This window comes from Gorilla gorilla, chromosome 3 (assembly GCF_029281585.2).
Source record: "Gorilla gorilla gorilla isolate KB3781 chromosome 3, NHGRI_mGorGor1-v2.1_pri, whole genome shotgun sequence".
NCBI classification, from domain to species: Eukaryota; Metazoa; Chordata; class Mammalia; order Primates; family Hominidae; genus Gorilla; species Gorilla gorilla.
Window position 1 is genome coordinate 120,123,641 of NC_073227.2, and position 27,238 is coordinate 120,150,878.

The 27,238-nt window shown below is 40.8% G+C and overlaps 1 protein-coding gene and 1 long non-coding RNA gene across 2 annotated transcripts in view; one reads left to right on the forward strand and one right to left on the reverse strand.

The window, feature by feature from the left end:
• Positions 1-6,964: 6,964 nt before the first annotated feature.
• The window catches only part of DAPP1 (dual adaptor of phosphotyrosine and 3-phosphoinositides 1), a 53,805-nt gene continuing 33,531 nt past the window's right edge, over positions 6,965-27,238 (forward strand). Inside the window, exons 1-2 of the mRNA XM_004040182.5 lie at positions 6,965-7,176; positions 25,781-25,903. Coding sequence (XP_004040230.1) covers positions 7,076-7,176; positions 25,781-25,903 — 224 coding nt within the window. The 5' untranslated portion in view covers positions 6,965-7,075. The remainder of the gene's footprint in view (positions 7,177-25,780; positions 25,904-27,238) is intronic.
• On the reverse strand, positions 8,693-25,476 carry LOC129533080 (uncharacterized). The gene is made up of 3 exons (XR_008679109.2): positions 24,575-25,476; positions 11,806-11,924; positions 8,693-8,846 (listed from the first exon to the last, which is right to left on the reverse strand). It is a non-coding gene; the product is annotated as an uncharacterized lncRNA (long non-coding RNA).

Below are 27,238 nucleotides of genomic sequence, written 5' to 3' on the forward strand. Positions count from 1 at the left end.
TAAATCATCCCCAGCTTCAGCAAGAAAGCCTAATATATATTATGTATGTGTGCAGGATAGCTTCAGCAACCCTGGGTATTTGTTTCTAAAAAGTCACATTATTTCAAAGTTAAAAGGGAACTTAAAAGTGACTTAGAATAACTTTCCTTCTAATATAAGAATCTTTTTTACCAGTGACATACAAAGGTGAGGGGGTGCTTGGGAGCACTTTAATCCCTGGTATAGTCAATAACAATAAAGAAACAGGCTGTGTGTTGTGGCTCATGCCTGTAAACCTAACACTTTGGGAGCCTGAGGCGGGAGGATTGCTTCAACCCAGGAATTCAAGACCAGCCTGGAAAGAATGGCAAAACCGTGTCTCTACCAAAAAACACAAAAATAAGTCTGGTGTAGTGGTGCATGCTTGTAGTCCCAGCTAATCCGGAAGGCTGAGGTGGGAGGATGGCTTGAGCTGAGGAGGCAGATGTTGCAGTGAGCTGAGATCATGCCACTGCACTCCAGCCTGGGTGACAGAGCCAGACACTGTCTAAAAAAAAAAAAAAAAAAAAAAAAAAAAGAAAGAAAGAAAGAAAGGGAATAAAGAAACAATGATAAAACCAATGAGAAGTCATTCTGCTCTTTATTATCACCAGAAACCAGCAATTCTAACCAATGTCATTGAGAGAATATACCTCTCAGCAGAGGCAAACCATTCTTCACTCCCTACCAAAAACTGAACATTTGTGTCCCACAGAATTCCTATGTAAAAGCCTAATCCCCAATGTGATGGTATTTGGAGGTGGAGCCTTTGGGAGGTGATTAAGTCATAAGGTCATAATTCTCATTAATGGGATTCGTGTCTTATAAAAGAGGTCCCAGGGAACTTCCCAGCCCCTCCCACCATGTGAAGACACAGCAAGAAGACAGCCAGCATCTATGAACCATGAATCAGGCATTATCAGACCCCACATCTGCTGGTGCCTTGATCTTGGACTTCCTAGACTCCAGAAATGTGAGAAATAAATTTCTGTTGTGTGTAAGCTACCCAGTCTGTGGGATGGGGTGGGGAGAGTGACCCAGGACCCCTAGTGATGAAGGTGGGGAGAGTGACCCAGGACCCCTAGAAATGGGGTGAGGGAAGAGTAACCCAGGACCCCTAGGGATGGGGTGGGGAGAGTGACCCAGGACCCCTAGGGATGGGGTGGGGAGAGTGACCCAGTACCCCTAGAAATGGGATGAGGTGAGAGTGACCCAGGACCCCTAGGGATGGGGTGGGGAGAGTGACCCAGGACCCTTAGGGATGGGGTGGGGAGAGTGACCCACGTTATTCACAGTCATGTGAATAAGAAATTCACTTCTGTGTTGAAGTGTTAAATTTTGGGTCTTTCTGAAGTAGCAATTTAGCATACCCTGATGAACACAGGAGAGAATGAGGCAGAGTGAAAAGAACCTTGAGTGAAAATGTTACGTGCTAGTTATTCATCAATTGGCTTCAGCTCCACTTCTGACCTCCTCTCCTCGCCTGGTATCATAGGGGACTGGAAGCCCAGAAACTACATTTCACTAATTCCCTTGCCAGCTGTCTTCCAGAAAGAATTTGCTAACAGGAAGACTGGAGAAGGGTAGAAATCTGGGGGTTTTTTGTTTTTGTTTTTGTTTTTTTCTTCCTTAGGCAGTGCTTTCAGCAGCACGAGCAGCCTTCAGCAATGGTGAGCAGCTGCATGCTCCAAAAGCCTCAGTCCCAGTTTTCAGCTGCATCAACAGAATTGTGTCCTTCTGGTCCCACAGACCAGCAGTGGCAGCTAAATGTCTACAGTGGCTTCTCTTTTCTTAACTGGATAGTGACTGATGCACATAAATTCTCTTCCTAGTGCTGCTAATTTCTGACAATTTTCTTAACATTTCTGAGCTCCAATTTTCTTATCTATTAAAAAATAACAAGAATAGCAATACCTGCTCTGTGTCAATAACATAATGTTCATGATATACAAATGAAAATGATTATGAACACTCATAATCTAAAGAAATGTATTTTTATGGATCCTGGTTAAGTTTGCTGTTATTGGTCATGTCTTTCTCTTTCTAGACCTCCAGGAGCCCATTGAATGTTTCTAAATTGTGATCCAGTCAAATATGTTAGTTATTTTTTCATTTGAAAAGATGAATATAGCCTGCACCAACAGGGGGAGCTGTTCTTTTATAACCACTGAGAGTGGCTGTATTTCTTCTTTGAGGGCAAAGCTTTGTTTCAACACCGCTACTGGGAAATGTCACCAGTGAACCAATTAGCCTGGCTTCCTGAATCATGTAGAACTGATTATCCAAGTCAGGCCGGCGATGGGCTTGGGCACAGGGTATATGGTAGACACAAATGAAGAGTGACCTCAATGTCCCATTAATGTTACTTGACTTGTGCTCACTTGACCTCAGGTTGCTTGTAAAAAAGGTAGGGTCTTAGCCCTTTCTCCCTGAAATCCTCCCCCAGTGATTTCTGGGAAGGGCTGGCTTTTTATTTCACTTTAGCTTTCTCGTTAGGTAGGTGACTTTGCATAGTTACCTTCAGTGGATTTACTGTATTATGGTTTTTAGGATGCTCTTAAAGTGAGAAAAAAATGTGCTTGAGGTAGACCAGGTAGCCCTTTTGATACTTTTAGCCAGGTAATTCTTTATTGTGGGGGCTGTACTGCACACTAGGATATTCAGCATCACTGCACACTAGATGCCAGTAGGCTCCCCAAGTTGTGACAACTAACAATGAAAACCACCTCAAAAATGAGGACCCAATTGAGAACCACCATTTTAGGGGCTATGGATACTATATCAGTGAAGGTTCTCCAGAGAAACAAAACCAATAGTATGTATATATGTGGAGTGTGAGAGTGTGTGTGTGTGTGAGAGAGAGAGAGGGTGTGTGTGTGGGTGTGTGTGTGTGTGTGTGTTGTATAAAATAAGGAATTTCCTCACATAATTATGTAGGCTGGTAAGTCCAAGATCTGCAGGGTGGGCTCACAGGCTGGAGAACTAGTTCAAGTCCAAAGGCTGTCTACTATAGTACCAGGAAGAGTTGATGCTGCAAATGAAGACCAAATGCAGTCTACTGGAAAATTATGTTGCTCGGGGGAGGCTGGTCTTTTGGTTCTGTTCAAATTTTCAACTGGTTGGATGAGGTCCACCCACGTTATAGAGAGCAATCTGCTTTACTCAGAGCCTACCATTTAAATGTTAGTTCACTCAAAAACACTCTTATAGAAACACCCCGAATAACATCTGACCAACTATCTGGGCAACCCGTGGTCTGGCCGAGTTGACACATAAAAGTAGCCATCAAAGATATAAGGTGATCAAGACCCTGGAAGTCCCTGCCTCTGGGAGCTCACATTCTAGGCATTGACCCAGATGATAGGCAAGTGTTTCAGTTATCTATCGCTGGCTGTATTAGTCCATTTTCATGCTGCTGATAAAGACATACCCAAGACGGGGCAATTTACAAAAGAAAGAGGTTTATTGGAATTACAGTTCCATATGGCTGGGGAGGCCTCACAATCATGGCATAAGGCATGGAGGAGCAAGTCATCTTATGTGGATGGCAGCAGGCAAAGAGAGCGCTTGTGCAGGGAAACTCCCATTTTTAAAACCATCAGATCTCATGAGACCTATTCACTATCATGAGAACAGCAGGGGAAAGACCCACCCCATGATTCAGTTATTTCACACTGGGTCCTTCCCACAACATGTGGGAATTATGGGAGCTACAAGATGAGATTTGGGTGGGGACACGGAGCCAAACCATATCACTGCCTAACAAACCATCCCAAACTTCATGGCATCAAATAGCAAACATCTTATTAAGTGCATGTATTCTTTACATCCAAAATTCAAACAGGGCATGGTTTGTCTCTCCTCTTTGATGTCTGGGGCCTCAGCTGGCAATATGCAAACCACTAGGAGAGAGTGATTTGAATGGCTGGAGGCTGGAATCATCTGGGGGCTTCTTCAATCAAGTCTGGCACCTGGACTAGAATGATTCAGGCTGGGGTTGTCTGGGACTGTTGACCGGAGCACACACATGAAGCATTCCACATGGCTTGGGCTTCTAGGCATAACAATTATGTTCCTAAGGGGAACCCCTGAAAGTAACATCTGGAGAGTGAGCCTTCCAAGAGACCACAATAGAAACTGCAAGGCTTCTTCTGACCTAGCCTCAGAAGTGATCCAGTGTCACTTCCACCACATTCTATTGGTCACAAGTGAATCACAGAGGCCAGGCCAGATTCAAAGGAGGGGAGTTGGGTGCTGCCTCTTGACAGGGAGCAGCAAGGTCACATTGCAGAAGAGCATGTGGGTTGGGAGATGTATGTGTGTATGTATGTATGTATGTATGTATCTATCTATCTATCTATCTATCTATCATCTATCTACTATCTATCCATCAGGAGAATTTGCCACAAGTAAGCAAATATTCTATATAATTTCAGGTAGAGCTAAAAACAGAAGTGGTATTTAGACTGTTACAGATACAAAGGATCTTCTGGGGGTGATAAAAACCATTCTAAAATTGTATTGCAATGATGGTGGCATGACTCTGCAAATTTACTCAAAATTATTGTACACCTAAGGAAAATGAACATTATGATATACAAATTGTACCTCAATATACCTGTTAAATATACAACTAGCATGCCACAGGCACTGAAGGATAAGAACAGACATGATGCTGGCCTTGGTTCCAAAACAAGGTTTTTTGTTTTTTGTTTTTTTTTTGAGACGAAGTCTCACTCTGCTGCCCAGGCTGGAATGTAGTGGCATGATCTCAGCTCACTGCAAGCTCCACCTTCCAGGTTCACGCCATTCTCCTGTCTCAGCTTCCTGAGTGGCTGGGATTACAGGCATCCACCACCATGCCCAGCTAATTTTTTGAATTTTTAGTAGAGACAGGGTTTCACTGTATTAGCCAGGATGGTCTTGATCTCCTGACCTCGTGATCCACCCGCCCTGGCCTCTCAAAGTGCTGGGGTTATAGGCATGAGCCACCATGCCCGGCCCAGAACAAGATTCTAAATGCCCCTTTCAGTTACACAGCAATAGATGTCCCGGGAGGGATGGGCTCCAGCATTTTGTTGAAACTATCTAGCAAGCCTCTTGCAGCTGTTACCACTGCAAAACTAAGTGTGTAGTTAGTGGAGCAGGCGGGGTGGTAGGGATACTGTGAAAAATTGAGTAAATGACAAAGTGGGACAATGACATCAAAGGAGAGGGCAACAGACAGGACAGCAACATGAGGAAGGGCGAAAGGCAGGAAGATTCAGCCAGAAAAGCAGGACAATCTTAGAAAATTCTGCTACTTGTACTTCCAAAAAAGTTAAGAAAAAGAACAACCAGAATTTGCTAAAAATGGGAATGAAATAGATACTAAAACACCAAATAAAGGGCTCTAGAGAGGGAACAGGAACTCTAGTGCCCAGGCTGTTCCCCTGTCGCTGCTGTGTGCATATTCAGTATCTCCCTGGCCTGCACTGGCCTCTCTGTTCAAGTGGGCCCTGTCCTTCTCTGTGAACAAACTGTAGCCAAAAGAATTTAAGTGCTCATTTAGTCAGTTATATATGTACTATCAGAGCTTAGTCTTCAGCAGACTGCCTCTAGACACTCAGGAACTTCCCACTGGCAACCAGTGTTACCCAGGGTCTCACCGATCCTGGGTGAACAGTGGTAATAGGGAGGAAGATGAAGGATAGAACCATTGCACAGCAGCCTCTTGCAATCATCTAGTCCTTTAGGAACAGCTCTGCTGTGCTGTTAGTCCTCAGGCCATACTGTGAGAACAAGTTACAGAGCACTGTGGTGAGTGCTGAGTGAGTCAGGGAGTAGAGATAGGAAGAGAGAGAGAGAAAGGGAGAGGGAGAGAGAGACCTGTAGGTACATAGAAAAGGCAGGAAGCAACATATGTCCTTGACTCATCTGATACTGCACTTTGTTCCACTTCCCAAGGATTCAGTCACTGCCATTTACCTTTAGCATTCCAGGCAGATAGAATCTGCTCTACATATGAATCTGGGCACAAAGCCATGCAGGTGTGAGTAAGCCCATGAAGGAAGTGGCACTCAAAGACTCTAGGAGTTCAGGCCAGGTGCAGTGGCTCATGCCTATAAGCCCAGCACTTTGGGAGGCCGAGGTGAGTGGATCACCTGAGGGTGAAACCCTGTCTCTACAAAAACACAAAAATTAGCTGAGCATGATGACGGGTGCCTGTAATACCAGCTACTTGGGAGGCTGAGGCAGAAGAATCACTTGAACCCTGGGAGGTGGAGGTTGCAGTGATCTCAGGTCATGCCATTACACTCCAGACTGAGTGACAGAGCGAGACTGTCTCAAAAAAAAAAAAAAAAAGACTCCAGGAGTTCTAATATACCCCATTAGGTGGGCACCAGAATGGCCCCTTGTAACTTTTTCCTACCTTCTCCTCTCCTAATTCTTTTTCTGTGGAGGAAACAATAATTGTCTCTGAATCATCCCTATTCGGAGCATCGAGGATATATTAGAAGGTCTGGGTAAACAAGCAGAAATATTGCAAAAGCGCTAAAATATCAAACTTCAGGGTTGAATTTGTGGTTTGCTTCTGCTTTTTCTATCCACTCTAAAGGTGTTCCTGATATAGAAGCTTCCTCAGTGTTCCCTGTGTTGGTGTGTAAGACAGAAAGAATATGGGGTAAAAGAGTGCACGCATCCTCCACTACAAACCAGAGGCTGATAGCATTAGGGAGAAGCTAGGGTTTGGCCTCACACAAGCAGTTTGCACTGTTGTCCAATCCCAGGTGGGGTGGTTGCCTCTTCATTTCCTTTGATAGCAACCGCCTGTTGCGTGATGCAGTGTGGGTGTCCTCAGAGGTAACTACCTAAGTTTGCATACTTCCTGACTGACAGAACACTCCTGCCAGTGCCTCCAGGCCAGGGTGGTGGTGTTGGTGGGAGGAGTAAGTAACCAAGTTTCACTTCCTTGCCTTGGAGACTCAGAGCCATAGCAGGCTGCTGTCTCACAGAGCGAGAGGGTGTCAGGAGCAGCCCAGTTGTCTCTCTCTCTCTACCTCTGTGAAGGGCGCGAATGGGCAGAGCAGAACTTCTAGAAGGGAAGATGAGCACCCAGGATCCCTCAGATCTGTGGAGCAGATCCGATGGAGAGGCTGAGCTGCTCCAGGACTTGGGGTAAGGCAGCAGATCTCCTTTCAAAGTACCTAGTGGGTGGACATTGACTCCGCACTCCCACCTGCATGCTTTGATTAATGACTGTCTTCAGTGCCTTGTTGCCCTCTGCCACCTCAACCATTTATTTTTTTCCACTTTATTCACTTGTATCTGTTAAGTATCTTCTTGTTTGGGGCTAATTCCATTGGAAAAGCAGGCATTATTTTTCTAGATGTGAAAACAAGTAGGTTGAGAAAATAGGGAAAAAAATCAAATGTTGGACATTCTTTGAGAAGAGGGACAGAATTGGGATATAGAGGTGATGTTGCCTGGCTTCCTTGATGTTGCTCTGGTTTATGAATAAATGCGCTGTTCAAGAGTTTCTAGCACTGACCCAGGGACAGTAAAAGGACTGTGTTTCTGGTAATATAAACAGAAAGCCTATCCTACTGTAAGGGAGAGGGACTTTTTCAAAAGACAGAGAATGAGGAAGTTCCTGCAATAGTCTCGCTTGTATGTTTCTTTCTCCTGATACTGCATTTGTGAGCTTTGATATCGTATGTATGTCCAGAGAGCCAACTTTGAGCCTTTCGGTACCAACAATCCAGGAAGAGGATAAAATTTCTGCTTCAAACAGGTAAGTATAGGTAGGTGGAGTCATTGGAGCTCTGTCTTTAAGAAGGGACCCAGATGACAACTCATCCGGGTATTTAATAAGAAACCAGTATTACACAAGAGAGGAATTGGGGATTTCCCAGAGAAACTGCCTAATGCACTGGGAATATCCCAATGAAGGTGGCTTTGACACCTGTGCATGAGGAGAGGCAAAACCTTTACCTTCTGCCTGGACAAATAGCTCTAAATCTTCATAGCAATCCAATGACATAGGAGCTGTTGTCATCTTCATCTTACAAAGGATGAAAACAAGCACCAAACAGGTTTGAGTAACTTGCTTGCTAGTCACACATCAATTACATAGCAAAGCTGGGCATCCAACCTACCACAGGCTATGTCCTAAACCAAAGAAAAACCAAAATAGAGTTGAAATCTCTCTGTGTTAAGGCTGCAGAGATTGTATCTTTTTATGTTGTATTACTGTAGAAGTTTATCAATAATTCCTGTCTTTAGATTATAAAACTGAGGTCTTGGAATTGAACTCTACTTTCATTTGGCAAATCAGATAAAACACCTGGAATTTTCATTAAAGAAAACTCCCCTTATTAGGAAGCCAGAGCTCTAGAATCTCTCTATCCCTCTAGATTGAATCCCCAAACAGAAGAGGTAAAAGGCCCTTCTGTGAGCATCCAGCACAGGTGTCACCAAGTCCAAAAGCTAAAGCTGAACTGTGGCCCTCAGTGCCTTATTGAACTATTAAGTTACAATGCTTTACATGTTCTGTTAACCGTATTCCCAGCCCACTGTAATAGAAAACCCCAAAGGAGGAGATAGAGGAATATATTCAATTCTGGTCCTTCAGTTAGACAAACAATCCTAGAACCCAGAGTCTATGGTTGAGTACTGTGGGAACACACTTAGATGACAAAGATGAATTAGATGCTGTCTCTGTGCCCCACCATGATGTCAACAGCAAGAAGCAACTACAGGTGAACCCCACGGGTGGAATAGGACTGTGTCTTTCCTCCATGTGCAAAGAATAGACATTGAATACAAAACCAAGTCACACCACTTCCCTGCAAAAAAAAAAAAAAGGGTACATTCATGTCCAGATTTCCCTATTTCAGAAGGCGTGAATAATTAATAAACATGAGGATGATTTCTATAGCAATGGGCAACCTGCAGTTATCTGGGAAAACTGCTCTACAGTCCTGGTTCTTGACCTTGGCTGTGCTCTGGAACAACTTGACACCCAAACCACAGACTTGACAAATGATTTCAGTATCTCTGGGAGTGGGTGTTTTCTTGTCAAACTCTCCAAGTAATTCCAAAGTGAGACCCTAGGTTGATGATCACTGCATAGAATATGTATCTACCAAATGCATTAGGTAAATGTGGTCTTCTTTTTCATTTTAAGTCTGTTGGGTGTGTACTTGAATCTTAAAATTACTAATAAATGTTGATATTTTGTTTGTTGGTTTAGGGGCATTTTGATTAGCAACTTTATTGAGGTCATTTTACATATCATAAAATATACCCATTTCAAGTGTACAATTCAATACTTTTGACTAACTTTACAGAGTGATACAACCATCACTATAAATCAGTTTTAGGACATTTCCATTCTCCCAAAAAGAACCCTCAGATGTATGGCTTATTTAAGCATACTCAATAGTGTGCTGGAAAAACACCTGGGAAGAGTTGGGGTGTGGAGAAAGCCCTGATTTCAAGAATTTGCCTAATTCGCTGGTATAAATACTCCCACTATAGACAATTTAAAGCTGCCAACAATTTAGCATCATCGAATTGAGTATTTAATAATCAACTTGTGCCAGTACTTGCTCCTGCAGCACCTCACTGATACATTTTTTATAGATAACAATTTCAGAACTCTTGACAATGACTTGTTGCCTCTGCCAGAATACTGAACATAACTCAAACATTATACTGACTTTTTCTTTGAACCTTTAACCACTGGCGAGATAGAATCTCTACCAAACCTTCTGATTAATTTAGTTTCCAAAGACCTCCTTAAAAACAAAATGATTTAATGTAATTGATAGATAAAAGGTAGCTGGGTTTAATGACTTAATTTTTCAATTATTTTTAAGAGGTTATTTGAGTAGTTAGATAAATCCTTACGTTTATGTTTTTGATAGACATAAACAGATAAGTTAGTGGTTAAATTACAGAAATAGCAGAAGTCTTTGTTCTTGGGCCTCTGTTTTTTTCAGGCTCTGGAATATGTAAATCCTGTAAATTGAGCCCTGAACTGCAGCAAATCCATCACTTGCCTTTCTAGAACATATACAACTTGCTCAGAGTACAGGTTTATTATTTTCTAAAATACCTAAATCAAGCAACACAGTGCTTTTCCATGTCTCATTTATAGAGTGTCAGCCTAAAATCATTAATTTTCTTTCATCTAAAATACATTAATGTGTCCAGAAGCAAAGGAGAAATAAAACCATCTTAAATTGTTGCTCAGCTTCGCTTACACTTCTCAGGGAAGGGTATGGGCTTAGGGGGAAGAGAGGTGTGGGGAGGGCAAGAAGTGAGGGTGTGGAGAATCAGGGGAGAGGAAGGAGGTGGACCACGAACAAGGAGATGGGTCAGGCTGTTTGCTGCTTGCAAAATGAAAATATGGCAAAATAAAACAAGTAACAAATACTGGAGATATCACCTAAGTAACAAACTGGTAAAGAATAGCTAGTTAAATTACTGAAAATTCCAGCAATTCTTTGGCTTTAACAAAGGTTACTATACTATTTCTACATATAGCTATATATATGTATAAACACAAAAGAAATAAAATGAAAGTGTTTTAGCATACTTTAAAATTAAATATTCAAATGATCTAGTCAGTCGTAACTCCAAGTGAGAAACATAATAAACGTTCTCCTTTTTATATACTTTCTCAAATCGAAAGTTGTATAAGAAAGTGCCAGTGTTTGGCTGGATTGGCCAGTGCCAAAGAACTAGATTCCAAGCTCTGAATATTTAAATAAATTGATAACTAATTCTTCACATATAAGAGAAGGTTAGAGTAGATCATGGAGCAGCAAACCTTTTTTTTATAAAGGGCTGGGTAATGAATGTTTTAGGCTTTGCAGGCCTTACAGTCTCTACCTCAACTACTCACATCTGCCATTGTGCAAAAACTACCAGAGAACACAGAACCAAATGACCGTGATGGTGTTCAAACAAAATGTTATTTATACACTGAAATGTGAATTTCATATAATTTTTATGAATATTTTTCTATTTCCCTCAAGCATTTCAAAATGTACAGCCATTCTTGGCTCCCAGTCCATACTAAAACAGGTGTCTGACAGGAATTAACCTTCAGCTGGTGGTTTGCTGACCCAAGGAATAAATGATAATAAACAAAATGAGTCCGTATTATAAGGCAGGCATTTTGTAGACACCAGCTCTGGTCTTTGAAAGGCACTGGTATTCCAGCTTTACACAGGAAGAGACTCAAGAGCAGAAAAATCAGGTTGCCTACAGTCTCTGAGTGTCTGTGTTCAAAACCCGTGCTGACTTCACAAACCAGGTTGTTTCCCTGCTGTGATAGTCCTAATTTACTGACCACCTACTATGCATCAGCACCATACCATTCACGTGCATAATGCCATTTAGGCTTCACAATAACACTTTCAATACGATATCACCATACTCATTTCATAGATGCAAAAGGTGACTTCAATAAGCTAAGTATACAATCCAGGTCACAGACTTTGTAAGTAGTGGAGCTGAGAGACACACCTAGGAACGTAACCCAGAGCTTTCCACTGCATGGTGCTGCTTTGTAGAGCCCACTGGTCAAAGGTATGTATTCTAATCATGGCAATTAGTAATTATTGGATGCTTACCATGTGCCAAGCACTAGTTTAAGCCCTTTGCCCATGTGAACTTGTTTAATTTACACATTGCTGTGAGGTGGGTATTATTACTAATGTTGTCCCCATTTATAGATGAGAAAAGTAAAGAACAGAGTTTTAATCACATGCTCAAGTTTCCATTCTAACATACCTTCAAATCAAGAGTTTTGCTCCAGAGCCTCATGCTTGACTGCTGACGTAACCTCCTGGTTTTCATCAAATTTCTCTCATCTTATTATACTAGTACATGTTCATAGTGCTTAATATGAACTGAGAGAAGCAAAGAAAGTTCTGTGATTATAACAAAGTTTACTATAAAAGACATTATTCTTTCTATTTCTCACATAATATACATGCACATGTACACAAAGCCAGGCCAGCATTCTAGTTAATCAGAACGTTATTGAATTTTGTGTAGAATTCATTTTCAGGACTAGAAAAATTTATTCAGCTAAGAAACGTAAAGTCAAAATTTCAGTGGAACCTGTTTACAGAGGTGTGACACCAACTACAGCAATACAGCTTGTTCCTCTTCTGTGCACAGCTCTGTAATCTTGGATTCTAAAAACGGAAGGTGGTTCTTCTGTGGTTGTATAATTAGTATGTAACTAGTGTACAGTTCCATCTCTTCATAACTCAAGTGAATTTCCTCTTCAGTTGTGGTGTTTTTCTGTTCCTCCGAAGGGTGACTTCCTTCTACTTACAAGTGGAAATCTGTCCCACAGACTGTCCATGTTGGGGGGAGTCACTTTGTTTCATTCATTCACTCTTCTACTGGGTCATAGATCTATCTGTTGAATGATGACGCCAGGCAAGGCAGCATAGAGGAGACTACAATAAAGAAGGCATGGCTGTGCAGAGATGGAGGATTCATATGCATGTAGAGTTAGAATGCAGTGTTCTGTGGGCTGAGGGCTGTGACAGTGTCTAGATAAAACAACCTCCTATGGAAGGCTATCTTCTCCACAGTAGAAGTGGAGAAGATGGCCTTGGAGCTGATATGATTTTTGTCAGTTGAAGTTAGAAAAGGTGAAATTTTCTACAGAGAAAATGTCATGAATAAAGGAGTGATGGTAGCAAAATATGCAAGGATTCAGAATTGAGAAAGCTCACATGAACTCAGACCCACCCAGTCCCCAAGACCCATCTGGTTTGTCAGCATTCCGGCGGTCTTGTTCTGGTCTCCACCTCTATCCGTCTCATCCTATGAGAAGCTTCAACTTGGCTTTTCTCTTGTACTTCTGTTTCATGACCATACTCTTAGACATTTTGTTAAAACCTGCATTAATTTCTGGCTCCTACCAACTCCCGTAGAGAATAAATTCCTATTCTGAGCCCATCGACCTCTGTGTCCTACTGCCTGATAGAGGCCTGCCTCTACCAAGAGCACAGTGAACACTGCTGGGCCTTATCGGTGTTCGTTGCTCACCACTTGTTTCTTTATGGTCATGCTTCCCCTGACCCTGCCCACTAGCACCTGCCCCCATTATCTGTTGTTAGACCTTCTTTGTTTAAAAAATGTTTATAACTTTAAAAAGTGTAAGAGTAATCACTTGTTTTGAGGACAGTATGATGATTATGTAAAAGAATGTCACTTTTGAGAGATGCATGTTGAATTATTTAGGGTTAAAGTGTCAGGATATCTGTAATTTACTTTAAAACTGTTCATCGAAAGAGTCAAAATTAAACGTTGTATTAAAAATGTGGCAAAAGGTTAAAAATTATTCTACCTGAAATATGGGTATTATTTAAATGCAGTAACATTGATGCTATTTTTCTACTTTCCAGTATATCTGAATTTATTTATAATAAATAGTTGAAAATAATAGTAATATATATTAATTATCAAAAATTAGAGAGATGAAGAGAAGCATCAAAATATAAAGAAAAGCACTAAAATGTCAGCCATGTACTACTGCCTAAAATGACATTGTTCATCTCAATTCCAGTTTTTAAGAAATGTTTTTCTGTACACACAAACAAACATATATAGAGATTGAATTGTAATCATATTATATGTATAATTTTGCTTTTGCTTTTTGGTAGGATATTTTTCCATCATCTCCTTCTTGATCTGTCTCAAAGTAGGCTCTTGCTTCCCTCTGAAAGCATGGATATTTAGGTTGATCTAGATTCCGGAGGGCCTAAAATAGATTTGGTCAATGAACAATGTGGACTCACTGAAGGTTCATAGGAATGTGGAATTACATAGTCATCATGTTTTGTTTTTAGGTAGATTAATCTGATAGTTCAGCATGATGGGTGGCAATGGGGCTAGAGCCAAAACAGTGGGTTAGTGAGGCAGTTTTCAGATTGGTGAGTAGGAAACTAGAGTGCTAACCCGGGAATAGTCAGGAAGGAACAAGGGTAGAATCCAGCAATTCCATTGAGCTAAGCAAAATAAGCGACTCATGTCCAAACAAAACTAGTTCTGCTTTTGTGTACGTTTTCAAAATGGTATCAAAGAAATTTTGAACACCTTAATGTCTCACAAATATATTATAACTCATTGTTTGCTTTATCAGTATAAATTTCTAAATTTTCCTGGGTTTCATGTTACTGCTCCTAGAGTTCTGACTTATACAAGTTGATTGCATGTTTGGGTGGATTCACCAGATACTCTTGAAACCATTTTGCAGATGTCAGTCCTGAGGTACTAAGAGGTTTAGCCACCTGCTTTAGGCTAGAGCACAGTAAACTCCTTTTAATGGTGAACTCCTTAGGAGCAGGACAGTGGGTTATTCATCTTTGCCTTCTCCATCTGAGCATACCACTTGATAAAGAGCAGATGTTTAAATGTTGAATTGCCCCAAGTTGAGTAAAGGCCAAGACCAGAACTCAAGCCTCCTGACTTAAGCCAGTGAGCTTTCCACTGCACCAGCGCTGATGATGTACTTGCATTCATCACTTTCAGACTCACTCAGTCCCCTTATGCCCAGTGGTTTTTACTGGTGGAATAAACTGACGTTGGTTAGAGGTATCGCCTAAACCATGGAATAGAGAAGAGATAACTAATGAAACAAGAATCTGCCTGTATTTTTTTTTACAGACCCCAATGTTCTTATAGCTCTTTCCTATAGCTGAAGCTTCCTGAAAGTGACCCTGTCTGTCTCCTACACTAGCCCGCAATGGTAGGTTGTCAATGGCGACCACAGTTTGAAGACAATTACCCTGAACCAGCACTTTGTGAGGGATAAGTTACAAGAGTAACCATAGTAAGCCCAGAGCCAAGCTTGATTTTACTTGAAGATGAGCCCTCTTAAGAGAACCTCTGATTTTCATTCCCTGCCTAGTCATTCTAGGCCTTTTCAAGGTTTTTTCCAATCCAAATAAAATGTTCCCTGAGCCTCAGTTACTGGAGAGCAGTGGTGCTTTTTTGGTCTTGCAGCCATTCCTGTACTGTGAAGGCTTCCCTGGGGACCGAACAGAAGGATCTCAGTACAGTGAGATGCAGTTTCCACCCCTCCCGCAAGTAGTGGCTCTGTCCCTCAGGTCTGTCCAAGTCTGACTTCCCTGCGTATGTTGGTCCATCTCTGAGTCAGGCTCTGTGGATTTTTCTTTATCTTTAAAGACATCTTTATCTTTCATTGTTTTCTCTGCCCCTGTCTCCTGGATCATTCTTTGGGTCTGCATGTGCATTCCCTAAGTCTCTGTCCCCATGTGCTTCTGGCTATCTGTGTGAGCTGGCGAGTCTATCTTGGTCTCTTGAGTTTTGTGTCTCTATCTTTCTATCCGTCTGTCTGCAGCTCTTTGACTTTTGTGTCTCTGAGACTTTGTGCCACTCTGCCTCTGAATCTCTGAGTCTCCATCTCTGTCTGTCTCTGTGTTTTCATCTTCCAGAGCTTCTTGCATCATTTCTCAGACTTCTTCAAGAACAGGTTCATCCTGATCTCAAACTCCTACAGAATTCTCTCCTCCCTTTCAGTTTTGATTTCCATTAGCTGAGCCTTGACTCCCACCAAAAAACTTGGGGCCTGCCTTTAACTCACAGATCAATGAGATATTTGCATGCTCCGCCTCTGTCATCACTCAGGTCTGTTTTCTAAAGCCCGGGGCAGCTGGTCTCACCATTTAGCTCTGCTCTTAGCTCATGTAAACATGGGCATTTAGAAAAGCAATTTTGAAAGATACAGCCCTGCTGGTTCCATCACAGAAACCTCTCTATTGGAGAGACTCTAGAGAATCTTTCTTTGGCCTCCCCTGTATATCACACTACACCTGTCTGAGACCATGTAAGAACTTCCAAAATCCTTTATAAGGCTTCGGCTTGATTCTCTCTATTTGAACAGGTTCCATTGCTATTATCAATGGAAAAATAAGCCCACACTTGTGAACATGTGACTTAACGGGCTTGTGTGGGCAACACCATCTTTCTTAGATATGTCACAACCTGATTCTAATATAAATTACAGCACTGGTAGCTCTTGAGTTACATAAGACACCCTAAACCCATGATTTCTAATGGCATAGAGGGCCAAACACTTTACCTTTCACAAAATCAAAGTATCTAGCACCGACCCTATGAACAAATGAGCATGAATGAAATCAGCAGCCAAGCAATCCCATGGAATAGTTCAAGTGGTAAGAACAGATTAACCCTTAGAGTGTGAACGCCTAATAGATTCATCTTTGTTCTATCACCGTTGTGTTCAGAAAGATTGTGAGGCTAAGTATAGGCTCAGCAAGAAAGACACATCAATTAACTGTGCCATGTATGAACTTAGAGAAGGGGTGTGGCACATATGTTATGCATTTGTCATCTTTGGTCTAGATAGTTCAGAGGGGTGTCAGTGTCATATAAAAGTGAGAACAACTTTGAAAATGAAATAAGAGAAAATTTTCTAAAGAAGAATGCTTTTGTTGGCTGTTCAACTCCAGGGCATTTTGGCTGTTTTAACACAATCAGGAGTTTTTTTCCCACTTTGCGTTGAAATATATGTCCTCTTTATAACTCTGATGAAACAGAATTGAGGTTCTATTTCATGTATCTTTTCCAGGCAGGGAAAAATATATCATTAAATATGTGAATAATCTGTAGAAATGAGTTACTAAGACATTTTGTCATCAAGAAATATACTATCTAAATGGATGTGTGGCATGTGTTTTAAAGTGCAAGATTGCTTTCTGTGTCCACCAGTTCTTCCAGAGTTATTTTGCATCACTTCCCAACAGGGACCCTGTGCTCCAGCTAGGCATTTGGTTGCCCATACACACCAAGCACATGTCCACTCCAGTGCCTTTGCTTATGTCATTTCTCCTCTCAGAATGCCTCTCACTGCCTAATGAATCCTATATTCATTCTTCATACTGCAGTTTATCATTTTCCCGCTCCATGAAGTTTTCCCTGATCATTCCAGCCCACTGTGAGCTCCCCTTCCTATGCTATAATATTTACTGTCCATATCACTAAGGTAGCAGCTATTTGGTGATTCTTCTTTGTTAACCTGCAGATCCTTCTCTTTTCCATTCTGTTGGTACTGAAAAGTCACTTAGTACTTTGCTTTGCCCTTCTCTTCAAATGCCAAATTCTGTGAACTCAAACTGTTCACATTATTGAAGTGAATTAAAGTTTTCAGGCCCAAGAGTCCTTCCCATACATGCTCCTCAAACTCTAAAGTGCATAACAATCACGTGGGACTTAGCAGGTTGAGGGAGGGGCCTGAGGTTGTGTGTGGTCCATGTTGGCTGCTCATTAGCAACTCTTTTCACTTGACATTTCCTAGTAGTAAAAAGTTTCTTATTGCACCTGATTTTAAAACCATCACTCTTGGCTGGGCGCGGTCTGTAATCTCAGCACTTTGGGAGGCTGAGGCAGGCGGATCACGAGGTCAGGAGATCAAGACCATCCTGGCTAACAAGGTGAAACCCCATCTCTACTAAAAATACAAAAATTAGCCAGGTGTGGTGGCAGGCACTTGTAGTCCCAGCTACTCGGGAGGCTGAGGCAGGAGAATGGCGTGAACCCGGGAGGCAGAGCTTGCAGTGAGCCGAGATCGAGCCACTGCACTCCAGCCTGGGCAACAGAGTCAGACTACGTCTCAAAAAAAAAAAAAAAAAAAAAAAAAAAACACCATCACACTTATAAGTGCAGATGAAGGAAATGACCTAATTGGAAGTTTTAATCAACAGTAAGTCCAGTGTGAATCAGCTATGTGATGCAATTGTGAAGAAACTAATGCATTCTCGGGCTGCCTTATGTGTGCCCAGCAGCCAGAATAAGGGAGCTCCTGTGCTGCTTTGTTTTGCAGGTCAGAGTTTAACGTTAAGACAGATTTTTTAAGTTTGAAAGGTTTTCAGATGAGATGAGTTCTCTGGGTGATAAGGTCCCTGGATGATAAAGGAACTGAAAGCCTGTCATAAAAGGAAAAGCTGAAGATGATGGAAAGAGAAGAAGGTGCATTCTAAATGCTTTCAACTCTTTCTATAAGTATCATCTATGTAACTCCAAGAAGTAGCTCTGAAACCATCTGCTGAAAGCCATCTACACAGCAAAAAAATGGCAATTCATTGTAGCCCAAGAGTTTTCTAACCATGAATCATGAACATATGGATTGAGCTTGTCTATACAAGTACTGAGTTCCCCATCATTAGCAATATGTAGGCAAAGATTGGATAAGAGTACTATAGAGTTTAGAAATTATTCAAACACTGCTGTTGTGCATTTCTGACAAGATCCCAGGTGATGCTGATGCTGTTGGTCCATACTTTGAGTAGCAAAGCTTTGCACTGTGGTTTAAACACCAAGTACAACCCGTTAGTAGGCTTAAAGTGAATTTAATGGGTCACATCAATATTCGTTCAAAATAAAGAGAAAAGAATATATTCAAGTTAATAGCCTATAGAAAGATAGGTGTTACGTCCTGTAACTTTTTGTTTTTTGTGAGTCTTTGTGACATATGTATGTTTATATATACACAGAGTGATATAAAATGTATTTTGTACCGTGAGTCAATTCAAAAAATTTAAAAGCCTCTCCTTTAAAGAACAGAACAAATGAGGTATAAAGTTAGATTAGTAAATTAAAACAGTAAAACCCAATGGGATAAGAAACTATGAAGGTTCCACTATTCTGGAGCAATTTTCCAGAAGATTCTAGCTCAAAGAGGCCCCAGAATGAAAGGAAAGGAAGCTGAACTGAGGCCAGCTTTCTGGATCCAGCCTGTCCACATTCTCTGTGGCTGAGTTTATTTTCTGTATCTTACTAAGAGGCAGCTATGAAAATTCTTTAGTGGGCGGGTGTTCTAGGTTTTTACTGTATCATGGAAAGGATAATATCACTGTTTCCTTCAAGTTGAATTGCTGGTTTTCATAATCTTATAAACCCAGTACAAATATTCTTTTGGAGCTTGATTAGTCTTTTCTCTGTTGACTTTATCAGACTTGAGACATAATTATGGCAATGTGTGGGCCTTGGGGAAAATGGAGACTATTAACATTCTTTCTAATAGGAGTTTCTTGCTCTTTTTTGCTTCTTCAGGGAAAATGAGACTAGAAGAATTTTTTTTTCAGTTTCAAAAAATGAACCTATTCCCAACTGCATAACAGTGTGTTCCTACCACTTTGCAAATGTCTAGCATATTCATAATACATTGTTTAATTTAGCAAATCTAGTTTGTTTTTTTCTGTAAAAGTTAAAGAATTGCATAAAAAAATTATGAAAGATGAAAATTTTTCCAATACATGAAAATAAGAAGGTTCTCTGGCCAGGCACAGTGACTCATGCCTGCAATCCCAACACTTTGGGAGGCTGAGGTTGGCAGATCACCTGAGGTCAGGAGTTTGAGACCAGCCTGGCCAATATGGTGAAACCCTGTCTCTATTAAAAATACAAAAATTTGCCAGGTGTGGTGGTGCACACCTGTAGTCCCACCTACTCAGAAGGCTGAGGCAGGAGAATTGCTTGAACCCGGGAGGTGGAGGTTGCAGTGAGCCGAGATCACACCATTGCACTCCAGCCTGGGTGACAAGAGTGAAACTCCGTCTCAAAAAAAAAAAAGAAAGTTTTTTTCCTAGGCATTCTTACTAGTCACCTTGATGGATGAGAAAACTGAGGTTGCTACTTGCCAGGGGGTCACATAGTGAATAAGGTAAAAATTGTTGGAGCAGATAGACTACCTGAGGGAATGACCAGAGACAAACGCATGACCTCTCCTCACCAACAGTTATAAAAACTTCATTACTAATCACATTGAGAAGCTGAAAATAGCTTTTCTATACTATCAAGAATTTTTTTTAAGTGTTCTAGATGAAAGACTGAATTATCATTCCATTCCCCCTATAGAAAATTATATTATTAAATTATTACATGAAGAGACAATCAAATACCAGACAGCAAAAATATAGAGAAAAAAATTATAAGGTTTGATTCAACAGTTAATTAATATAAATACGTTATTTTCTCTGTGTTGTGACGTTTGTGATATTTTTCAGTTTTTAAAATTTGTAATTTGCGATTTCTCATTTTAAATAAATATTCCTTTCTTTTTTGTAATTTTGCATAATTTATCTTAAAAAGACCTCCAGATTTTATAAGCTTCAAGACCATTGAAATCTGCCTCTTATCCCTAATAACTGGAATATTCAAATTTTTTAAAATTGAATATAGTTCTGGCCTGGCACAGTGGCTCACGCCTGTAATCCTAGCACTTTGGGAGGCCAAGGCCGGGAGATGACCTGAGGTTGGGAGCTCAAGACCAGTCTGGTCAACATGGTGAAACCTCATCTCTACTAAAAATACAAAAATTACCCAGGCATGGTGGCACATGCCTGTAGTCTCAGCTACTAGGAAGGCTGAGGCACGAGAATTGCTTGAACCCAGGAGGCAGAGGTTGCAGTGAGCCAAGATCATACCACTGCACTCCAGCCTGGGCGACAGAGCAAGACTCTATCTAGGAAAAAAAAAAAAAATCGAATGTAGATCTAATTATAGAAACTGTAAGGTCCATGCAATTAGATTTTATGTAATGAGCTATTGGACATGCATATTAAGCCACAGGCAGCTCTATAAACATCAGACAAGGAACTGTCAGTATTCAGTGCCACATATACAGCCTCAATATCCTCCACCTTCATCTCTCACCATTCCCGACTGCTGTCCTTCATCACTCACTTTGAATTCTCACATGACTGCATGATATTCTGATTCTCATACACACCTGGCATTCTCTCACTTCTAGGCCTTTGCTGCTGCTATTCCCTCCCATGTTATATCTCCCTGAACAACTGCGGATCCAAACCCCACCAGACTTTTAATGGGAAAAAGCCAAACTCTCTCTTTCTCTCTCTCTCTTTCTCTTTCTCTCTCTCTCTCAATCTTCACCTAAGTGCCTAGGCCAGTCCAAGTACTCAATAAGCAGTAGTTGAATAAATGAAAGAATACGGCAAATTATTAATAAGGTTATCTCTGGAAGTTGGATTAAGTAAGAAATTAGCTATTTTCTTTTTTTCTAATTAAATTTGTAACTAACTAATATAGAAATCTATTTTTTTCATTAGAACAAGCTAAATTAGAAAAATCTGATCAAGCTAAAGTCTCCTTTGAACAAATTCTGGTTCCTTCTACAAAGAAAATCATACTTATGAATTTGGTATATATTTTTTAAACTCTTATGTTTTTATATATCTTAATATGTAAGCATATTTTTGTTGTTGATATTTTATAGGGGAACGTGTTAAAACCAAGTGGTAACATTTGGTGCCTGCAACTAGGTCTTCTAACTTTACAATATATGTTGGGATCTATCAACTTTGATGTGTGTGTGTATACACACCTATCTTCAGTGATTCTCAGGGTGGGGTGTAATCGACATCATGAACAAGACAATTCTTGGTTCTTCAAGACTGTATCATTTGTAGGATGTTAAGCATCCCTGGCACCTTCTCACAAAATAACAATAGCACCCCGACTCCCTGCCCTCATTATCTGGCAACCAAAAATATGCTCACAGCTTTTCAAACACTTTTGGTTAACTTTTTACATAATCTCATCCTTTTAGCACTCTGCTTTATTTGTCATCTCTGTGTCGATGGACATTTAGGATGGCTCTAGATTTCTTACTCTTACAAACAATTCTGCAGTGAACACCCTTGTTCATATTTTCTTCTGCTCATGTATGGGTGTTTCACTAGGTGGAAACTAGAAGAGGAATCACTGGTCATATGTGGAGGTTCAGTTACACCCTATGTGCTAAATTCCCCTCCAACTTAGACCCTTATCAACAATGGACAGTAACAGCCATTGCCCAAATTCTCCAATACTTAATACTACCCAATTCTTTCATTATAACCGATCTGGTGGATAAAGAAAAATATCACATTATTATTGTAATCTGCATTTCTCTGTTTAATAGTGAGATTATTTATTTGAAACACATCTTTCCTCTTCTGAAAAACACATACTTTCTCTTCTTTACATGTATATATTTTAACTTTTACTATATATGCTTTATAATCAGAATAAAAGGTAACACAACCTTAAAAAAAAACCAGGTTATCTTTCAAGGTCTATACAGATGTTGGCTCATTCATGGAACCTGATTTCAATCTTTTTTTTTAGAACATCCCTTGGGTACTTTATTCTCTCTTGGATATAGTAGTTTGCAATATGCTTGTCTTATTCTCCTGACTAGGTTAATGGTTATTTGTCACCCAGTCTGAGGCTTTTCCATTTTTGTTCCCTTTGACCTGCCTAGCACAATGCCTTGCACAGATTTGAAGCAATGATTGAAGGCAGAAAAGGTTGATTATGGGAAAACTACCAACTTAACTCTATTTTTAACTTTTATGGATACAGTCTTGAATCATCCTTATCAGAGATGGACATATTTCTACAAAGAATATAAAATGTCATTAGGATATATATTCACTCCCCTGGAAGAAATGCTCATCAGAATGTTCCAGGAAAGGAATGCTTAACTCAATTAAAAGGGGAAGTTTAGGTTTTTGTGGAAAAGCTATTTGGGGAATGAGGATCCTTATTGCACTATTGACATCATGGAATGTAGGTGGCTGCCTGGAAAGCTCTATACTGGGCTTGCCCAGGCCCTGGAGTCTGTAAACTCCTGAAAAGGCAATACTGACTCAAGCAAAGCTGCCACCAAGGAATTGCAGTCTCCAAGAATTTTCCAGACTGCAGCATAGTGTGATTCTTCTTGCATTATACTCAAGTATTTCTTATGTATTTATGGTATATAGTTATTGTTTTTTAAATTATCATTAAAACATTATTAGTAAAAACTGTTATCAGGCTATAATTAGATGTCAAAAGAATTCTATAAATGCTTTAAATGCAAACTTCCAATTCTATTGAAAAGAATCAAAAGGAATGTCCAAATCCTTTAAATGTTTTGGAATTTTGCAAATCAAATATTGCTTTACATAAACAACTGTTATCAGCCTATATAATTAGATGTAAGAAGAATTCTATAAATGCTTTAAACACAAACTTTCAATTCTATTGAAAAGAATCCAAAGGAATGTCCAAATCCTTTAAATGTCTTGGAATTTCACAAATTAAGTATTGCTTTAAATAAACAATCTGCTGGCTCAAACTGAAACTTATGCTGAAATGTTTATTATAAAGTTAATTATTGGCAAAATATATCTAAGTTTTTATAACCTTGTGGAAATTTCACCTATCAAAAAGAATTAGAATTTTGGCTTCAGTTGAACTTGAACTTTATTATTGCTTCACTTATAATTCTTCCAATTGGTCTTTGAAAGCATTTTGTAGTGAACAGATTTGAACTTGTCTGGGAATCAGTTCAATGAATGGAGCTGCTTTGGGTAAACAGCTCTATGTTTATTCTTACAAAATGTGTTTCATGCCATTGCTTTCAGCTAGCAAATATATTTCTAATATAGGATGAAAGCATCTCTGCCCCAAAGATAAAATATGCTAAGAAACATGCATTAGGAAATGCAGATTTAGAAAATAGGTATCTTGGAGACCTATGTAAAAACTTCCTTCCACAGGTGCACTTACGTTTACTCTTTATTACTCAGGCTAAAATTTTATGCCACAGGGATGTCTCAGTGGATATCAGTGTGGTTCGTGACAACAAGATCCCTTAATGCCAGAATAGGGCTATTCCTCAAAGCTTTTTTACACTATACACACCTCTTTAATAGCATTTAGTTCATCACACTGACATTATTTGTATAATTGCCTGTCTCTCTTTCATCTTCACTGACCTAAACTGTGGTCCCTAGCAGTCAGCAACTGCCTCTGCTATCTAGCTTTCTGTTATCTGATCTAAATAAAAAGTAACAAAAATTCTATTTGAGCAATAAGAAAATCATGCCACAGAGGGTAAATTGAGAGTTACGGCTTTTTGGATCTCAATGGCTTCCTGGTAGCAATTAACACATACTAAGCACTGCTTTAGTTGCCAGGCTTTATGGAGCACATCTCACCCATGTTAATGTGTGCAGGACTCACAACTGGCCTATGCCGTATGCCTGTTAGTCATACTATTTTAAACATGAGGAACCAAAGCTCAGATTGGTTAAGTAACATGTCCAAGGCCATACAGCTAGTAAGACGTACCACCTGGACCCGGGCAAAGCAACCCCCGGGGCCACAATCCTAATCATCACATTTCATGCCTCTATGACATCATTTAAAAGAATGTGAATGACCTGTTATTGGAGAAAAGAAAGATGGTGCAGAGCAATATGCCTAGAAAATAAAAATAATAAATAATGCTCGTATGTTTGTAGAATCAGGAGTGGAGGTACACATCCAATGCCTCTAAGTGTGTAGACTATCTCTTAAGAGAAAGCACAGGAAAATGGTTGCCAAGGTGTCCTCTAGGAAAGGAACAGGGAGCCTGAGGGCCCAGGGTGAAGAAAACATGTTTTGCTATGTCTCCTTTCAGACAATTTGAATTTTTTTTTTTTTTACCATAGATATATATTACCTTTTCTAAAACACAAAGATCAGTTTTAATCTCCTTGAGCATTCCCTAGCTCTTCAGATACTTGTCATGCTGAAACAGTACTTGGTGGCATTTACTTCATACTATAATTCCTTCCATCCAGCTTCGTTTCACTCATGACAATAGACTTTAGTATTATAGCACAGAGGTTTCGCCGTGAAAAGGTACCACACTTGAAAAAGAATGTGAGAGACTAAAAAAAGGAGAAGGAAATTGGTCAAAGCCTATTCTTATGGTATTTTGACTTGGACTTTAAAAACCAATTCTGATTACAAAGCAACACTGTATTAGTTTGCTAGGGCTGCTATAACAAAGAACCACAGCCTGGGCAGCTGACTATAAGAAATTGATTGCCTCACAGTTCTGAAGGCTCAAAGTCGGAAATCAAGGTGTCAACAGGATTGGTTCCTTCGGAGGGCCGTGAGGGAGAATCTGTTCCAGGCCTCTTCCTGTGGCTTGGAAGTGACTGTCATGTTCATGTGCTGTTCTCCCCGTAGGCAAGTCTATCTCCTGATTTTCCCTTTTTACAAGAGGACACCAGTCATATTGAATTAGGGACCACCCTAATGACCTCATTTTTTTTTTTTTTTTTGAGATGGAATTGCACTCTGTTACCCAGGCTGGAGTGCAATGGCATGATCTTGGCTCACTGCAACCTCCATCCCCCAGGTTCAAGTGATTCTCCTGCCTCAGCCTCCCGAGTAGCTGGGATTATAGGTGCCTGCCACCATGCCAGGCTAATTTTTGTGTTTTTAATGGAGACGGGGTGTCACCATGTTGGCCGGGCCGGTCTCGAACCCCTGACCTCAAGTGATCCGCCTGCCTTGGCCTCCCAAAGTGCTGGGATTACAGGTGTGAGTCACCACACCCAGCCATGACCTCATTTTAACTTGGTAAAGACCCTGTCTCCAAACAAGGTCACATTTTGAGGTACTGGGAGGTTAGCACTTCAACATAAGAACTTTCAGGACACAATTCAACCCATGTCACACTACTATTAGTCAACCCTGTGCTCTCCTTTCAGCCCCACCCAGGGATTTCCTTGTCCTGATGTTGGGGCTGAGAGCTGGGTCTCAGGGCTACTTATCTTGAAGAATGTTGCTAGGTAATCTTTGCAAGGAAAAGCCAGTGCAGGGGGAGTCATGCCATGGTTTGGCCTGAGTGAAAGCGCTGTTCCCTCCTTTCTAGGTGGTATCACGGCAACCTCACACGCCATGCTGCCGAAGCTCTTCTCCTCTCAAATGGATGTGACGGCAGCTACCTTCTGAGGGACAGCAATGAGACCACTGGGCTGTACTCTCTCTCTGTGAGGTAAGGTGCTTCAGGGCTCTATGACTTCAGCATGGGCTCCTCTGTCACTTACTGACTTTATCATCACTCAAATTGCCAGACAGCAAAACTTCCCAATTCCTGTTGGACCACCAGGTTAAAGGATTCCAAACTCTAAATGATGAGGGTGTAAAGCAACATTCCTGCTCCATTCATTAGCAGGAAAAAAATTGTTAGAGCTGGAGGAGACATGAGGAATTATTTGATAGAAACCTTTCATGGGACTGTTGAAGAATCTGAAACCCAAAGCGGTGGAATGTCTGATACCTCAAAAATCAACAATAGAAACAGTGCCAGAATCCAAATTCCTGACACCTGGCTCAGTGTCCTTTTCATTATTCTTCGATTTCTCTGTAAATGCAGAAGGATTTATGACTGTACGGCTTTCATAGTCACAACCTCAAGGAGGCAATATACATGTATAAAATTTTTCCTATAGTGGGCTAGCTTTTCATATTGAGTCTCTATTTCTCCCAAATGGTAAGAAAGTTAATCCAGTCCCCACCAGGTTCATACAGCCAAATGCAGTCATTGTCCAGATCTTTCAGGTCCTCCCCACCTCACACCCCCTTCTTTCTGTCTGGCGCCCCAGATCAGAGAGGCTGACCAAGCTTCTGGTAGTCAGGGGAGGCGGCTGGTTCTCAGTCACATCTGACACTCTGGCTTCCACTGACATGTAGCAAGTATTCTTGGGTTTTTAGGCGCTTCTCCATGGATTAGGCAGGGGATGTAAGGACTCCATGAAATTTCCCTCAGCCACCCACCCATTAAGCTCAAACTGTTACTGTGTTACCGTTCTGATGGCACCTCCATATACCCTGGAGAGTCACTCTTCCCTTCACAGTGCAGTTCCTCAAGCTAATCTGGCCTCAGAGGCTCTCTCACTTCTTTCCCAGTCTACACGGTCACTACTGGTCACTAACTCAGTAGCAGCATTCACATTGTCTCTTTGGGCTCTGGGCCTTGCTTCTATATTCATTTTCTATGCTACATAATAAATTATCAAAAACTTAGGGACTTAAAGCAACACAACTTGATTATCTCACAGTTTCTGGCTGGATTCTCTGTCCAGGATCCTACCAGGCTGAAATAAAGGTGTTGGAGAAGCCTGTGGCTCTGATCTGGTATTTAGTGTCTTCTTCCTTCATTTTCTCCTTTCCTCTTCATCCTTTTTCATCCATTCCCTTGCTGCCGTAGAACTGAGGTCCTCCTTTTCCTTTTAGCTGTCAGCCAGGGGCCATTCTCAACTCCTAGACGTCACCCACAGTTCTTTGCCACATGGCACCCATGGCTGTTTACCACATGGGTGTTTGCTTT